The sequence below is a fragment of the Neolamprologus brichardi genome, chromosome 5 (assembly GCF_056152115.1).
Source record: "Neolamprologus brichardi isolate AB-2024 chromosome 5, ASM5615211v1, whole genome shotgun sequence".
In the NCBI taxonomy this organism is placed as follows: Eukaryota; Metazoa; Chordata; class Actinopteri; order Cichliformes; family Cichlidae; genus Neolamprologus; species Neolamprologus brichardi.
In genome coordinates, this window is record NC_142108.1 from 5947364 (window position 1) to 5965801 (window position 18438).

The 18438-nt window shown below is 43.2% G+C and overlaps 1 protein-coding gene across 7 annotated transcripts in view; it reads left to right on the forward strand.

Moving 5' to 3' along the window:
• The window catches only part of sema3fb (sema domain, immunoglobulin domain (Ig), short basic domain, secreted, (semaphorin) 3Fb), a 60199-nt gene that overhangs the window by 26572 nt on the left and 15189 nt on the right, over positions 1-18438 (forward strand). For 4 of the 7 annotated variants that reach the window (XM_087840544.1, XM_087840545.1, XM_087840542.1 and 1 more), the window contains exons 3-7: positions 11474-11634; positions 11990-12052; positions 12532-12651; positions 13918-14007; positions 15702-15795. In XM_087840544.1, coding sequence (XP_087696670.1) covers positions 11474-11634; positions 11990-12052; positions 12532-12651; positions 13918-14007; positions 15702-15795 — 528 coding nt within the window. The remainder of the gene's footprint in view (positions 1-11473; positions 11635-11989; positions 12053-12531; positions 12652-13917; positions 14008-15701; positions 15796-18438) is intronic. The other 3 variants (XM_087840547.1, XM_087840548.1, XM_087840546.1) reach the window with 1 other exon arrangement.

The following is an 18438-nucleotide window of genomic DNA, read 5'->3' on the forward strand; positions in this document are numbered from 1 at the left end:
GGGCAGAGATGAATCTGAGGTATGGCAGATTACGATACGGTAAGGCTAAAGGTAATGAGGCTCCTTCAGTCAGGGTTTCACGTTTAGTCTCTGTGGCTGCTTCGCCCTAAATTCCTTTGCTAATTCTGCAGTGGGCTGTCTTTGTTGTTCTGCTATAAATGCGTGTGCTCTGCCTTCTCCTCTGGCCTTTGTACAAAAAGTAGTGTTAAAATGAATTTACCATGCTAAATGTCCTCAGGAAACCAGAAGGTATGCACATAACTGTGGCTAGACCACAACCCTGTGATTCAGTGGTTCTCCGGGTGTAGTAATTCAGAGCTTTTTGCAATTCTTATCTCCACTGAGCTGAAGCTGGAGTGATGGCAGAGAGGTTACAACCCGAAGCCCACTGAGCCATTCTCGACATACACACTCCCTTTTTTTAAATTTGCTCCTGTTCAGCGGACTCATTGAGATTCTGGACGGGCCATCGAGTAATGCCAGTTTACCCGAGGCAATCCCTGTTTCCTGATTCCTCTCAGGCTGTGGAGAGATAACCCTGACCCTGAGCTAATCCCAGATTAAACCAGAACATAAAGCACTGCCACTGCTGTCCAGTGACCTCTGACCTCTGCACGTCTCCCAGCTCAGGCTGCAGCAACACTGCTAGAAGGAGCTTGCAAAGATTTTAGCCAGGTATATTCCAATGAGGGCTTCTTTATCTGTGCTGCTGAATAATAACCCCAGAGATAACTCAGAAAGCCAGACTACTTAAGTAACCAGTAAGTTATTAGGTGACAGTTTTAGTTTATTTAGAGCAAAACAGGTCTGCAGAGCTTGCCAAAGTATTGCAGGAACTGACGCGCAGGACGGGTCAGGCGCATTGATGTGTCACCGTTGAGGTAGAAGCTGATAATAAAACACATGTCTGTTAAAACAGAGCCCTGTTTGTGCAGATGTGTGCGATTAGATCAAGGCTCTCCAGAGAGGATCTCCTTCCCTACTAGTTCTCCACATTTGACATCATCCTCAGCCAAAGCTCTGCTTTCATGTGTTTCATCTAGACCGAGAGGGAAGGACATTCATTTGTTTGGAGAGAGAACGCAGGGTCCAAAAGCAGATCCTAGTTCGAGGGAAGATACAGAGAGTCAGACTTACGGATTCTTCATTGCCTCTGCACCGTGAGCACATCTGTCTGCTGTTACAAGAGTTTACATGAGAATGGAGATAAATGTGTATCTCTTTCCCCTCAACCACAACCCTCCTCACCCCTCCCTCACCCATTCTGCTTGTCCATCAGCACGCCGGACTTGGCAGGGAGCAGGAGAGAGGCTTAGGTGACGGGAGCCAGAGGCTCTGTGATAAGGCCATCTCTCCGCATGAGAGCTCATCAGAGCTGACAGTGAATACAAATTGATGCCATTAGCGAGGAGGGGGTGTGGATGTAGGAGGGGTGGGGCACGACAGTGGCTCCTAATTATATAGTGGGTGAGCCTCCCTAGGTCGACAGGGGCATGGGGCATGGTAGTAACGAGGTGACGACGGTGGGGTGTCACGGTTCCCGCCGACACAGACGATGGCGGTGCGATTTCTGGATACTGTGAGGACAGACGTGGTGGTTAATGATGTGTGATATGGGATCGCTGTTAGTGCGTATCCATTATGACGGATCACATTCAACGTATGTCGAGACAAGAGGGGGGCACACCTTTTCCCTAGCGAGGGAGCTCGCAGCAACAGAATACAAACAGCATGCCATGAATAGCCAAGTAGCTTCACTTTGTTGTGGTTTTAATGGCTGGCAAGCCCTGGCATGGAATCACGCCAAAGCTCCGCACACACTCATTTGTCATTTGTGTTTTTGTTTTTTATGGCAATAATAATTTCAGGGAGTATCAGATACTTTTGTGACACTCCTGTTTCTACACTGTAAAAAAAATTGTAATATAAACGTATTTTACTGTGTATTTTACAGTGTTGTACTGTTCTTCTAGAATACCATTGAATTTACATAAATAGACTGATTTTACATTTCAAATGTAAATTAACGTAAAATCACTGTAAATGTAATAAAACATAATTTTCTTGTTTTTTAAATGTATCTGTCTGTACATATGCATATGTAGATTGTTAAAATACATTCACAAATGCATCATAATTTCACAAATATTTGTCCGTTATTTGAAAGATTGAACTGTTAAATTCAAATGTAATGCTATGGAAAAGTATATAACATGATTCTTATAAACTTTTTTTACATCAAATAATAATAATAATTATTATTGTTATTTAGGGCGATCGTGGCTCAAGAGTTGGCAGTTCGCCTTATAATCAGAAGGTTGCCGGTTTGAGCCCCGGCTCGGTCACTCTCGGTTGTTGTGTCCTTGGGCAAGACACTTCACCTACCGCCTACTGGTGATGGCTAGAGGGGAATTATAAAGTGGGATTGTAAAGTGCTTTGAGGGTCTCGAAAAGCGCTTTATGAATGCAATCCATTATTATTTAAACCAGCTGTTAACTGTATATTTCTGTTATTATTCATATTGCCGCATTCATTGACCTTGTTTACAGGTAATTTCATTGTTTAATCACATTAAATTGTTCCTAATTTAATGTTTAAAAGCACTTGAAAAAGGCAGAATCCCATGTAAAATTAGGGCAACAAACTGTATTGTCATTACTGAAAAATAACCGTATTTTTATGAGAAAGTTATTTTCTGTTATTTTATGGTATTATTTTGGCGCCCCAGCTGCTGGACCTTTTTTTTTAAGATTTAGGATTACTGCTGCTTTTCAGGAATCAAGTTGTTCAAATACAGTGCTTACAGTAACAGCTTTTGAATTCACAAAAGAACACCATAAAACTTGCAGAACTTTGATTTTCCAGGGAGAGGAAGCAAGGATTTAGTTTTTGTATCCAGATGCTTTCATGACCGATAGGCAGCCACGCATTTGAACTTGTCTCTTAAATTCCCTTTTTTCCTTTAAAGTTGCATCTATTTGAGGTCTTTGTATCCACAAATAGATTTAACACTATAAACATGAGTGCAGAAAATTTGTGTATGTAATTTTGTTCTGCTGTCCTAACTTGAAACCATATTCCAGTTCTGCCGTTAGCTTGATCGGATGATACGGGGATCGTGTGCAAAGTATTCTGAGAATTTTCAAAATGTTTTGGTGTTTGCAACATGTACGAGAAAAGAAGACAACCAAGACAACAAGGCAAAAATAACATGACTGCTAATGACTGATTTGTCATCTTAATGCCATGCCTTGTCAGTTTCAAATTTGAAGTGAGTTGATGGCAAGCATAACCGCTTTTGGTGATGCTTTGCACATATGGGGCAGGTGTTTGTACAGGCACGCTGTTATGTCTGTGTTTTCTTTCCTAGTAGCAAGCTGCAGAGCCTGCCTCTCCACAAACACACACGCACACGCACAGGGTGCAGTGAAGCTTTGGGGCCATCACAATAGATTGCCATTCCTCTGCGGGTCAGACTCTTTGGCATTACCAGTGGGTCAGATCATATCTCTAGATTCTGTGCCCTTGCATATTTGCTAGCCGCTGAATGATGTCCTATCTGATGTGACACAGTGGCCAAGCCTTTGACCGCCTTTATTATCCTCTGCCCTCACAGTGACGGAGCCAAGACGAGCAGCTGGTGCGTTCTCATGCTCTTATCGTTCCTTTTCATTTAGCAGCCCAGCTCACCTCAGACCCACTCTCCAGTAATCACACAGGCATTCTTTAACAACTCTGTCACTCCTCTGCTGGCTTTGAAGCATGCAGCTCACGCAAACCCAAATAAGTCGTGTAAATGTTTGACATGAAGGCAAGTTGAAAGAGGCTGTCGAAGGAGAGAGAGAAGGCGCTCTGGGCCCCGAAAGTCGCTCATTTAAAGTGAGTCTGCTGAAAAGACGGCCGCGCAGGAGGCAGTCAGACCCTCCAGTGGGCACCCGCTTGTCCTAAAGCAGAAGAGGGTTTCTTAATCTCCATCGCTATGTTAGTGCCCCTATATTAAGGCTTCCTTATTCTATAAATACAGGAAATCGCTGTGAGAAAGTTGTGCTAGATTAAGATAAGAGAGGAAACACGGCCGCTCTTTCATACAGGCATCTGGATATCGGCAAACTCTGTTCACAACTGTGCAAATTCAGTCATTTCTTGGACTTTTTCTTACAGAAAAAACTCCCATGTTAAACATATGCGTAAAACAAAAGTCTGAATGTGTTGTTTGTGGCTATTTTGCATAGAGGTGCCAATTCTTTTCCACCAAACAGTTAAATACCACATCGTAAGTCAATAGTTAAACAGTAATGTTCCAGCTTAGAGGTAATTGCTCAAATAAAGTGCAGAAAGTGTTCTGAACTCTTTCCAAACACATGAACGTCCTCATAGAAAAGCCAAGCATATTCTCCTGACTGAGAAGATAAACAGAAATCTGCAGAAGCGGCTTTAGGAGGTCATGCTGCAGCAGGATGAGCATAGATTGACACAGTCCTCTTAGACAGATAGCAGCTTGTTTGCCCAATCTCCACTCTTACTCTCAGCTTCATCTCCACTTTATTGGCAAACATAATAAACAAGGTGCACAACCGTGCCCGCGAGAATAAAATGCACCTTTATGCAGCTCAGCAGGGAGTGGTTCTTATGAATATTTCAGTGACTTAGACTCATACAAATTAATGAGAATTGTGTCATGTCGAGCAAGTCTCTTAAACCTGTGGCACTGTCGCCTGTGGCGTCTCAACTCATTAATGCGCCTTGTTAAAAGTTGACCCAACTGCCAACTAGGAAACCCTGCATTTTTTTTCCCCTTCACCCCCCAGAAAAGTCTCTGAAGCTGTTTTGTGCCGCTCCATCATTGCAACGAAGCGTGCCTTGTGAGGAGTAATAAGAGTGTCTTAACTGGAGTTTTCCTTCTTTGCATTGACAGCATTCAAATATTTGGCTAGGATTCCTGACAAGTGCTGCCTTTGATGTGTGAGAGCATGCAACCTCTCCCACCCCCTCTTAATCACCCTAATTATCACGAATGTGTGTGTGTGTGTGTGTGTGTGTGTGTGTGAACCGACACACCTTTCTGACGGGTTGGAAACTACCTCAGGGCAATACTCAGGTAGTGCAGCTTGTTTGTGATATGCCAGGAGCTACTGGGGTATTTCTGCACTACCTATTATTGCACTACCTCAGAACATTTAATCCAAGCCTATTTAACCCTACTTATTTTAATTTACACTTGTTTGATCTGCATAGATCATAACCAGCATTTTCCATCTCTAATCATGCATCGCTCCTTAGATAGAAGCACAGGCCGCCGCAATAGTTTCTAATTAGCCACAAATGTTCCCCAATTGAAAACCACTGAGCTGTGAACTGAGTAGATCATTGCTCCACACATCGCTCGTCCGCTTTGTTCATTGCTCCCTTCCTGCTCAGTGTCAAAGCGACGGACTGCAAAGTTTTGTCTTTTCCCATCATCATCCCCCTCCTCCTCCTCCTCACCTCCCATACTTCTCTACAGGGAGTACTGCAGGCTTCAAGCAGCAACATGCACTGACACTCACAGTGGCCTCCACTTTTAATTTACCCAATTTGAAACCAGAGAAATATGCAGTGGGGTGGAACGCCCATATCAGTGTCAAGTAGCGAGTGGCCACTGCGCTGTCAAGTGCCAGGATGTGTATTTAGACCCCCTCAATTCTCTCGCTCGCTGTCACTGTTTTGTTTAAACACACAGTCTGAAGTTTTCCATGATCCAATCACTTATCCGACGCTTGCTGCGAATTTGCCAGGAAAGTTATGAGTGGGACGGGCCGCGTACTGTTAAGCTACGCTGGATACAGTAATCGCTGCTTTAATGAGAGGAAGTTCTTATGTTACCGAAGCACACTGCGAGGTAGGACGCATTAAAAGCTGAATATGATATGTGAAATCCCGTCTCCTCTCTCCCTCGTGTACGGCATGGTGGGAAATCACTTCATATAAGTCGGCATTAACCACTGCGCTTTCTTACTTTCTTACTTCTGGAGATGAACTCTCGTGAGTGCGCTCCATGCCTGTCCAAACATATTTCCAAAGTAAACTCGGCCCGTTGGCTATTAATTTAAGATCAGGAGATACGCTATAACATGCAGGCCTGCAGCCCTGGAGATCACCGTCAGCAGCCAAGTATTCTCTCAGGAGGAAAAGGGCTGGCTCCGTCTGACAGTGAGGCATGCTTCTCCCCCTATGTTTCTATACCTCATTTAACCAGGTAAGCTTATAAAAATACATTTGTACTTCTAATGGTCTGAGGAAAGGGTTGCGGTCAAGGTACATCCACTATTTTCCAGAACAACAACTGTATTGTATTGCAGCCTGCAGAACATGTAGTCACCTTGAGTGAATGAGGAACTCAGGTAATCAGTCACATCAACCTGCATTTAAACTCGGCTAATTAACCTGATGAATGCAAAGAGAAAGAAATAAAGAATCTGTGCTTTGTTCGATATATGTCTTGCTTTGGCACTTTAGTGCAACGAAACACAATTTTCTTCCTAGCCAATCACCAATTTTAGAGTGGACTCACATTGGTAGTGAAGATGGGTTTCGAAAATGAAGTGCTCTTTAAGGTTTTGAGTTTTTACAGTAGAGTCTGATGGGAACTGCATGATGAAACAACCACTAATAACATCTGTAAGTACTGAACAATGGCAGTTTTGCAGGAAAATGCTAGAATTATAAACTCGATATCAGTTTGTAGTGCAGAAAAACAAACAAAAATAAACAGAGGAATTTATTTTTGTCTGTCTGAGGTAGTGCTGAGCTTCTGCTCAGGTTTTGGCATTGTTGTTAAAACAGAGTTGGTAAGAAAGGCTCACACTTTCAGCTTCATACTACAACTTTAAAAGAAACAGAACACTTATTAGGCACAAATAATTGTGCTCTGCTGTTAAATTAACACTGACTATTAACATTACTGACCAGCAGCACTGATAATGTTTGCTAAATCATTTTGTTATTAGTCATAGTCATTTTTCTGCTTGCCACTATCTCAATGGTAACAGCTGGTTAATTTTGGTATCAGGTAATTGCTAATAGTTAAATGGCTGATACTGACAAATGTACAGCAAACAGGAGCTTCACTGAGCTTCAGTGCTACTACTGCTAGTGGCAAATTGTTTGGTATATTAATCTGCAGAATGGTCACAGAATTTGAGTTTTGACAAGGATGGTTGTACTGATTATGTCAAATTCACACAAAACTGAATAGTACTTTTTACTTTCTTGATTTGGGTAGAAGTAAATATTTTTAATACTCAAGTAAATACTTGGTACTTAAGTACAATAGTTTTCCATAGGTCATGACCCTCCAGAGAGGGGAGAATATATTAAAACAAAACTTAAAAAAAAAAAAAAGAAAAACTAAAGTTTGCTACAAAAATCTTTTGACATTTTCAAATCGTATTCTGTTTTTTGTAAACCGCTGGATAGCTTTACCTCAGTTATTTAAAATATAATTAATGATTAATTTATATCTACAACATTTTTGCACACTTGCACTTTATGTGGTCCTGTGCCAGTTGTCTGTTATATGTAGCACCATGGTCTCCGAGGAACGCCGTCTCATTTCAGTGTGTACTGTACAACTGCACATGGTTGAAATTATAATAAAGCCACTTGACTTGACATGACAAGACGTCCCAGGTTGCCACTTAATTTCTAACACTGCGTTCAATCTGTGCTGTCGCTGTAATGTTGCTGCATACCATATGACTCGACCTACACCATAGCCTGACATTCACCCGCAAGCATGTCAAATTCAGCTGCATGACCACAACAAGTGTGATTGGCCTACTTGGTAGTAATATGCCATATAGACCAAGTATATTGAACTTGGTATACTGAGCGTAAGGATAATGGCTCCGTGATCCAAGATATAACTGGCTGTGATTGTATCTTGCTTGTCTCCAGTGCTAATGCAGAAACCAGTAATCCCAAGCGCTTAGAGTCAATGCGTAATCTCATTTGGTTCTGAAGTCTTCATTCTATCCTCCATTTTTAGCTCCAACATAAATGTATAAATGCAAAAAAGGTTGTTATCTATATTGATATCTTTGCTACATTATGTCAAATCATAGTAAGTAAAGTAAAGTATAGTAACTACAGCTGTCTCACACAATTAGTGAAGTACAAAGTACACCGTTCCCTTACAGTTAAAATATAGTAGCAGTAAAAAAAAAGAGGGGACAGTACAACTAAATCGTCACTAAGTTTAAGTGTAGTACTCGTGTCAAGATATACATCATATCAACTTACCAAAAGCTTTTTGGCCTTGTATTGTTGGTAGATCTCCAGCATCTTTAGCAGGTTGCTCTGATGCCACTAAGCTAGAATTTCTTCAGGTCTCGTTCAGCTCAGCGTCCAGTTTCTCAAAGATCAGCAAAGGGCTTTCTTGAGGCCAGAGTGCAGCGAGTAGCAGGAAACGGGCAGTGGGCTGTTTGAGCCAAGAGCACCTTGGGTTCCTTGGAGAGAGAAGCGGATTGTCTGTGTTCAGCAGACTGAAGAGTGTGGACCGGAACGCCACTCACAAAGGAACCGAGATGCCTGAGGTCACTACTGTGAAATAGCTTAACTTTCTGCCTTTATGCTACACCTGCATTTCTTTCATGAACAAGAAAGACTGAAAATAGGAAAAATGTCATAAAGTGACCTTCTCTCATTTGTGCACAGGTGCAGGCATGCTACTGTAAAAACCCAAGTGAATGAGGTATGGGATAGACACTGAGCTTGAGGATCAGGTTGCCCCACCGGCTTACTTTCACCTCCTAATAGAGCCATCGCAATTTCACAAGGGAGAAGCAGTGTGGTCCTGAAACAAAGCCCCTGCTGTGTGTGTGTGTGTGTGTGTGCGTGCATGCGTGTGCGTGTGTGCAGACCCCCCAGAGTGGGCCTAAGCCATACAGGCAGTAATGGGCTACTCTAAGAGTTTATCTGGCTCTGATAGACATATTCACACTCTGCTCCCAGCCTTTAAATCTCTCGGATAAGTCTGCATGTGGAAAATGCTGTCATGCTCTAATGTGGCTGACAAAAGATCACAAGTAGTTCAGCCTCTCTGAGCCTGTCCTGTGTGAAACTGTAATCTGCGGCTGCAAATCTGTAAGTAAGTCTGGGAAAACAGCTGATTGAGTGTGCAGCCTAATATATCCGAGCTCAATAAAATGTGACTGGTTGAAAAACATCGGGGGATTGTCTGCAAATTAGATTCAGCTCAGTGCCAGAAAATTAAGACAAATGAGTCGTGCAGCAAACATAAGATTTTGTTACTCTCTGGGAAATACACCCCAACCCCACAAATTCCCCCTTCATCTTTTAGGTATGGGCATAAACAAAAAAGAAAAGAAAAAGCACACACACTCCAAACTGGCATTCTTCAAAAGTGTAGCCTCTCTGCATGTCTCTTCGAGCTGATTGTGATTGAGTGTTTGCTTGGCACCAATCTCAGCCCAGAGACATGCTGTGCGGCCTGACCTCTGGAGCAGAGTTGCAGCCAAGCTCAGTCTGCTGCCATTATACTTCCTTGATCAACATGTCAAACGAGCACAATGCCATGTGGCCCCGCCTGAGGTGAAGATTGACTTTGGGATTGAGTTAAGAGGGACTGACAGAAAAGACAATGATATCCAGTAGGTGGAGTGGCGCGCCTTTTTGTAACCAGGTTCTGTTGTAGTTAAATCGCCTGGATTTCTAAAAGATGATGTCTATGGTGGAGACCACATTACATGCAAATATGAAGGATAAGTCACGAGGAAAGGCACAACGTTTGGGGTGAATTCTACCTGTGACATAGAATCCAGTCTGGCCTGTCTGCATGTTGTCAGATAACTATGAGATTAGAGTACACGCGTTTGTTTCTTAATGTGCGCCTCTCAATAGGGCGTGTTGTTGTTCACATTTCCTATTCGGCTGACAGATGGTCCCGTCCAGCTTCTCTCTGACAACAAACACACACTGAGAAGTCGCTGACAACCTGCTTCAGAAGGGGGGCGCCCCGACTGGCCCTCGGAATGTGTGTGTGTGTATATGTGTGCGTGTGTGCGCACAATGCATTCTTATCCAGTGTGCACTTGGCCTAGAGTGTATGGGGACTCATCATTCAACTTAAGACTCAACACAAATAATCACAGGGTCCAGCCACATGTTGCAGCTCCTCTACGCGGGGCTGACAGCTGCCAATCACTCTGCTGACCTGTAAACGTTCCATTGGTGGGCACAGTTATTCAATCAAACTGTATAAATATAGAATATCTAATGCTATTAATCTTTGCTTATTGACGTAACCCCCGTGCTAAATTTAGATCTGGCTCAAAAGACTGGCAATATCAGATTCCATAGGGAGTCTGTTTAAAAAGGTCTCTAGATGGTGTTTATTTTAAGGACCAGTGGTGGACATGTGGATGTCTTTGCATGCTTGGGTGGCCAGACCTCTTCTTCAGAAACACCTAACAACCTCGTAGTAACGTCAAACCCACAATACATGACTACACATACAGAGCTTGTTAAAAAAAAAAAATCTTAAACTGGCCATTATAAAGCTACAGTGTGTTTCCTTCAAGGTCTGATATGCCACACTGGCAGTGCGTTTGCTTCTTTAATAATACGCCGGCACACCAGTGTTCAACTATGTCACATTTAACCAGTCAAACGCAGCTAACTGCATGTAACAGTTTATCCTTTGGTTTCCTTCTGCCACGTTTTGGTGGCTAACTCTGGGTTAACCTCAAATCGTGCCTGTGATCTCTCGGTTATAGAAGAAGGCTAAATGGAGAATGGGAACTTTCCTGCTGTTTGAGTGAAACCTCTCTGTTTCTCCAACAGACGAATGCCAGCGTCTAAGGCCTCTTACCCTATAGATTGCAAAGGAGTGTGTTTATGTATGGTGGGACACGGGGCCTTTGCTGTCTTAGCAGTGGCCTTTTGCTCTGCCTGTACTTGGTTGCTGAACGAAGCAGAACATATCAAACAAACACTCCAGCACAGAGTCTATAGGGAGATTGGGTTACTGTAGACATGCGAGGACGTGTCAACTGCATTGTGTTGCTGAAAGCGCACACTTGTCTGACCTTCAGAGAATGGTGTCCAAGCATGCAATGAAATGTTGTGCCTTACCCTATTCCATGAACTATGTAGTATGAACATCATGGCTAACTGCCAGTCTACTGTTTCTGTGTTTGCTGGCTTCCCACAGACTGCCACTAACGAGTGACTTTCTAGATCCTTTGATCCACTCAGGAGGTATTAAGCCATCAGTGCTGTTTGACAGACACTCAGTAGCACTTGTCTCTAATGAGTGGTGTTCTGTTACACAAGTGTCGGTGAAAAACCATCATGTAAGTCCACGGAGGAGTGGCACGAGGAATGTGTCAGTTGCCCATGCACGTGTGCGCGCGAATATGCGCACATGTAGCTGCAGCTGTCGGTAACCAATGCATTTCTGTTTCCATACAGAACTGAGATCCACTGGTACCGCTCATCACTTCGCCTACCTCATCAACACATCTGACTATCGGATCCTTCGTATGGATGAGGACCATGATCGAATGTATGTTGGGAGCAAGGACCACATCCTGTCCCTGGACCTCCATGACATCAACAAGAACCCACGTATTGTAAGACCTTTCCCATGCTTTTCTCCCTTTGGGCCTTAAAATGGGCTGTTACCGTGGGATAAAGCCAGCACCTTTACAGCAGTTTTACCCAAAGTGAAATGTTCTCCACTCTTGCTCCAGCAGCAGACATTTTGGTTTGTTCACATCAAGTTTTTGTTGGACTACTCTTCTTTTTTTTTGTTTCTGGTGCGGCTCATTAAAACACTGTAACTGGGCTATGACAATCCCAACAGGACTTATATTAGCCTTGGTGGATATCCCTTTTAAAATTTTAATCCAAATATGCAATAAATGCCAGTGATGTATAACGTTTTGGGCTGGAGCTATAAAATGTCCTGTGTTCCCACTCTTGCAGATCCACTGGCCAGTGGCTGAACAAAGAAGAATGGAGTGCCTCGTGAGTGGGAAAGATGCCAATGTAAGTATGCGTGTTGAAAACGCACACACCAAGAGCAGGATTGCCCGAGTAAAGTTGTTTCCTTAAACTTGATCGCTTAAAAAAATAGAATATATCTTTTTTTTAAATAAATTGCATTTAAAATATATAATTCCCTCATCTGTTCCCATCAGTTTTAATGTGATGAACCTGTTAAATGGTATTACCTGCGGAGTTGGACCTGGCCCAGTAAAATTCTGGTTCCCTCGTGTCTAGCCAATGAGACAGGAATGGAGCAGAGAAGCCCAGAATCCTTCTTTGTGCCAGCTTGAGTTCAGGAACCAAGCACTGCTGGCTGATAGTTTAATATATTGCCCAAATACAAATAGAAGCACATTATTACTGGCAGATTTTTAAGTCTTAATAAGAATCAGTGAGCATTCAGTAAATCAGCAGGAGGTCCGGCAGTAAAGATTAACTATGAACTGCTATTTAATTTCCTTCAATGTCTGTGTTTCCAGGAGGAGTGTGCAAACTTCATTCGTCTAATTGAGCCATGGAACCGGACTCACCTGTACATCTGTGGGACAGGAGCTTACAATCCAGTCTGCACCTTTGTCAACCGCGGACGCAAACCTCAGGTTAGAATTACAAAGGAATGTAGAGGCCGAGAAGTTGATCTTAGCAGCATTAAAAGCTTCCTCCATCTACATCGTGAATGATATGGTTTGCCTTACTCTCCATCCGCCCTACACTAAGCTCCCTTTATGATGATTTTGCTCCATCATTAAGCTCGCTTGTGGTACCCTGTGTCCCCATATGGCGAAGCAGCCAGCACACCAGCCTCACCAGCACACAGCTGTTGTCCCCAGTGTGCCGTTAGAGCTACTCTGTTTAGTCTCAATCTTTAATGGGACCTCTTGAATTTCGTAAACCTAGCCAGGCCGCTTACGCTGCCGTACTCCTCTTTAACACCTCACTTTTCTTTAAATATCACACCCGCTCCCTAATTGTGACCAGGGGACTTTTATAAAAGGCAATAAATAAAAAGTAAATTTCCCATTTGACTTTCCCTTGTGATCACAGAGAAACCGCAACAGCGAGCACAGCTTGCTCGAGCCCCTTGCTGCATACAGCTCGTTAGTAATGAAGGGCTTCCACCCAGTCTCTCACCTATCCTTCCACCCCTTCATGCATCCATCCAGGCCACCCGCCAGCCTCTACCATGTGAGATGCTGGGTAATTGCAAGTGGGAGCTCCCATTATGGGGTGCAAGTGGAATGTTCCAGTTCTAGTGGATTAATGAGAGGGCTGTTATTTTCTCCGTCACACTGACAGGTCCAAATCATACACCCCTGAGCACCTTTCTCAGCTGGTCTGTGGAGTTAACCACAACTGTAAAAACAAGAGGGGGTAAACTCTGCACGGACACATGTACACACACATATCCTGACACACATACTGTAGGAACACTTGTCATTCTTAATTCAGATGGATTTCTATCAATAGATTTTACCATCGCAAGAAACATTCCTAAGATGCGCTTAAAGACTCGTAGCTAAATGTTTTGCAATGCCAGCAGATTTTAGGGGTGTGTATGCGGCATACTGTGACAGCCTTTACTGACTAAACCACAGAATAGAGGACTGTTATTGTTGCCTTTTCCACCATCTGGTCCAATAAAGAAACCCGCATTCCCTGCACAGTCTCGCGTCCATATTTCTTTATCCTTTCCCTACGCGCTTGCATTATATTGATCTCAGGAGTTCAGGGTTTAGGGAGTTTCTCATGTCTCATGTTTGGAGGTCAAAACAGGCTCAAGCAATCTGCAGCAAGGTCATGAAAGGCCTTGATCCCTCCTCATCAGTAGTGTAACGCCGAGAATGTATTGCTTTTTCCTGTTTTAGACGTCCATGTATCTGCAGATGGCCCAAGCCAGAGGAAGGGCTAACCGCGCAGCTGAACCCAGCGCGGTGCACGAGACACTCGGACTCAAGGTGCGGTGCGGGCCCTGTCTGCACGAACCGATCACCAGCAGCATGCTCCCCTTTTTTGTGTCTGTGCCCATTTTGTCGATACCATCTTTAACCTGGCCATCGTTTGTTCATCTCTGTAATATTTGCCATGCACTGTTTTTCAGTCCCTGCACGATCTCGACATTTTTAGTGTAATTTGAAAATGCATTTCATTTCACGTCGCTTCGTTTTCTCCATGTTTCACTCACATTTCCTTTGTGTAAGTCTTGTTGTCTGAGCGCCCTGTCTTATTAGCCTTTGTCCTTTTGGTGCTTTGCCTCTGTGTTAAATGCCACATTTTGCATGAGAGCTGGCTAATCAAGTGGAAATGGCTTATCAGGCTGTAAAAAAAAACAAAAGATACACGGCCCACGTTTAATTAAACAGGCTTTTGCTGCTGTTCAATGCATGACACGGTCATTTCTATTTAGCATTTAGCTGGAGCTGTAAAGAGCAGATTTCCGAATCATTCTTCTTCATCATATGAGACAATCGAGGGTGTCACACCCAGCAGTTCTTCACCCCAAAGAGCCCTCCGCCTTCTGTAGGAATGTTATTCAGGCTCTCCCACAGAGGCGACAAGACTAGTCAGCATCTGACCCACTCCCACAGCAGGCTCTGTTAGCTTAGAGCAAACACCAGCCATCTGTAGCCAACTAGCTATGGAGCTGAGGAAATAAAAGAGTCACATACTTCAACATGTCTTCTCTGTTTGAGCTCTCCAAGCACTTTAAAAAGCAGAGAGGGACTTTTGAAGGACAACAGGGCTTTATGTGAAGTGGGACACTTTGAAAGTGTTTCAACTGGGTTTTTTTTCAGGCCGATTCTTTTTCTACATGTGTTTCAACCTTTTCTCAAGGGTCATATTTTATAGCAGGGTTGTAAAAACACATTCAGGGCACAGTTTCCCTCCGGTACACATAAATATTTGTGACCGTTTTTGGGTTTTTTTCTCCAGAATGGCTTTGAGTAAGCTGCCAGCATCTACTTATCAGCGCAAGTGGTGATTTTAATCAAAGATGATGTAAAGGGTTGCATGTATGATCTAGTGAAGGGAGCTTGGCACAGCGCTCCTAAATAAGTGCTGATGGACGCCGACAGAGATGTCTTCATCTCGGTCCTCTGGGAGTAAAAAAATAGGGATTGGATGTGCTCTGGTTTTTGCGGCGGAGCTACAGGACATGTCATTGCATGCCACTGTTTCATTTTCCCCACTATCATACGCAAATTCCTGCTAATCACCTTTCAGTGCTTGCGTGCTGGGATGCCATGAGCAGTGAGCATCAGTCATCCAGCCTCCATCGCAGACTTGTTTTCACTTTGCTGGATTGCAGGTGTCACAAGTCGACCTGCACACCCATAGGCACAGAGAAGCTGAGAGATATTTGGCATGCAGCTTTATTATGCCGAGAGAAGCAGCACCGCAGCACATTGTTTTTTACAGTGGAGTGGCATGGAGATGGATTAGAAATCCATCGCTTTTCCTGCATGTGTTTTTTCTGTGTGAACACACACTCATTATTTTGATACTTCATCCCCCATCAGGACCTATAGGTCCCGCAGGAGTCAGAGGCGGCGCATATGCTGCCTCATTTTCCCCACACAAGGGAATCACAGTGACAAGATGGAGAGTGTTGAATTTATTGCCATCTCTGTATGATTTTTTTCCATTCTAGGAAGAAATCTTCCATTTGGAGCCGGGCAAAGTAGAATCTGGGAAAGGAAAGTGCTCCTATGACCCGAAGCTCAACAGCGTGTCAGCTTTGATCAGTAAGTATCATCTGGGTTTGGTCACATGGGATTGCAGGCACAGGCACGGTCCAGCACAGTTCCTTCTAGTAACAGCAGTGTCATCTCATATGGATTCTTCATCTTTTCTTCCATTTCTCCTTATATGATCTTCAATGGGCTTATGTTTGGCATACTTTGTAAAGAGCTTTTTATTGTTAGCCAGTGATAACCACAAGGTCAGGTCAAGTGTCCTTGTCACTTTGCCTTTTTCCCACAGTTTAGCCGAATGGGCTGAATCACTAGGAATTTTTCCTTCTTAGGACTGCGATGGGCTCAGTAATATGTGACTATTAATATTTATATCCTCCACTGAGGAATTAGTGGCTTCAGATCTAAATATGTCTGACATGCAAAAATAAAAAAAAATTAGTTATTGTATTACCATTTGAAAAACGAAAACTTTGACTTAATTTGGCAGTGTGCTGATATGTGGGATCAATGCCTCAAACAAAGTCAGTGAAGCAAAATATTAACAAAACGATTGTGTGCTCTCGCTTTTTTCACGTTTCAGCCGTTTTCAGTGAGATTAGGTTTGGATGAAATGTCTTATCATCTGTTGTTTCACTCATGGAGCCAGTGTCCTCTGTGCCACTGCCCAAGGTCATTTAGTCAGGTCCAGGCCGCACAGTTGCCACCAGCGAAAGGCGATCTTCTCTCTGTGGGTCGAGGCGGCGGGTGTAAATCACTGGCACTGCTTTCCCGCATTAGCGCAGTGCCAGATGACCAGTATGGAACCAGTACTGTCATCCAAGATGGATTTACCTCCCACATCCACCAGTTAGCGTCATGTAAGGGACACTGTTGTTAGTGTTGATAAGGATTAAGAACCCTGTACCACAACAATAGATTCACCATTGACCGCTGACTGCTCGATGCGCCACCGCATTAGGCATCCTATCATCCGTGGACATTTTAATGATATATCATCAATCTCCCTATAGTACTGCCGGGGACCATGACATTGAGTTTAATGGTGGTACAACAGTGTTTCCTGTTCCTCCTGAGAGGTACACCTGCTCTCCAGACCAACACCTTTCCTCCCTGTGGCTTAACAAAGCTGTTTTTATACATTTGTCAGTCGTCACACACGGGCAGTGTTGGGAAGGTTACTTTTAAAATGTATTCCATTACAGAATACAGAATACATGCCCCAAAATGTATTCTGTAACGTATTCCGTTACGTTACTCAATGAGAGTAACGTATTCTGAATACTTTGGATTACTTAATATATTATCATGCTGTTTACAACTACATGAATGTACTTTTGCTGTGATTTATTACTGTTACTGAAGGTCCGCGGCTCCGAACCGTAGTAAAGGGACCTCTGGCTAATACGGTGGGTTCTGTGTCGGGCTCGTAGCTGAAAACTAGCTTTACTTTGTTGTCTGGGTCAACTTTGCTAGCAGAGACAGAGAGAGGCGTTGAAAGGCTGCTCCAACAGAACTTATTGTTTTTGGAGGAAAACACGAACACGGTGTACAGTCGAGTCTTAATAGCTTACTTACAACTGGGCTCGTCAGGCACTCTTCTTGGCTGCAGTGGTTATTATTATATTTACATGCTTCCAGCTCCCGTTTTTGCTCGATGACAGCTCGTACTTTTCCTTTTTCTCCCTCCCTCGCTCACAGACACATAACGTGTACAGCAGTCCATTCTCCCTGCAGCACGGACTACACTGCCTATGATGCTACATTCTTTAGAGCTATACCTGTAGCATTCTGCCTATTAGCTTAGCACAACAACAACAGGCGCTCTCTCACCCAGGAAACACGCAGAGAGAGAGCGTCACCCTGTAACCATGGCAACCATAAAGCTGCCGCCTGGAACAACAGAACGTAGCTGTCAAACAAAACCCAAACAGTCCTGACCTGCGATAATATGAAACAGGGAAGTACCGCTGTGTAATCCATTTATTTCAACAAAGTAACTGTATTCTAAATACCACCTTTTTAAACTGTAACGGAATACAGTTACTCATATTTTGTATTTTAAATACGTAACGGCGGCACACGGGAGTGCTCATATCTCATGTCTTAATGAAGTGCATTTGATGGCTGTTTCAGAAAAGTTTGTATTGATAGAAGCACACAGTTAATACCCTGAAATAAGAGAAAATATGAATGTATTTAATGTTTTAAAAATAAGACATTTTTATAGTGGATCTGACCACCATTGATACAGTGTCGATTGTTGTTTGTGTTCAGCGGATCAGCAAACTGATTGTTAATTTGCAGCTGAAAAAATCCCCAAGAAATGAACTATATACTCCTATTTTAGTAATGTTTGCTAAAAGCTGTAGAGCACATGAATTTTAGAGAATTCAAAAGACATTTGTAGTGGGCTGAAGTCTGAGTACCACACAAGAGGCCCAAAAGTATGTAAATGAGAATTTTGTTGAACGCTTGAGTAGCTTTATCTCCTTCGTGTCATAAGATAATTTTCTTTGTCTTAATCCTTTAAGCGAGCGCTTTGTACTGGTACAAGAATACAAGCTACTTATAGTGTTTTAAAGCAGTACAGCCCCAAAATGCTGACATATTATTAGGAGGCCATGAGAACAGTGGAGGCTTACCTTGTTTATCAGCCATTTAAATGTCAGTTGCTTACGTCTCAAGTTGCAA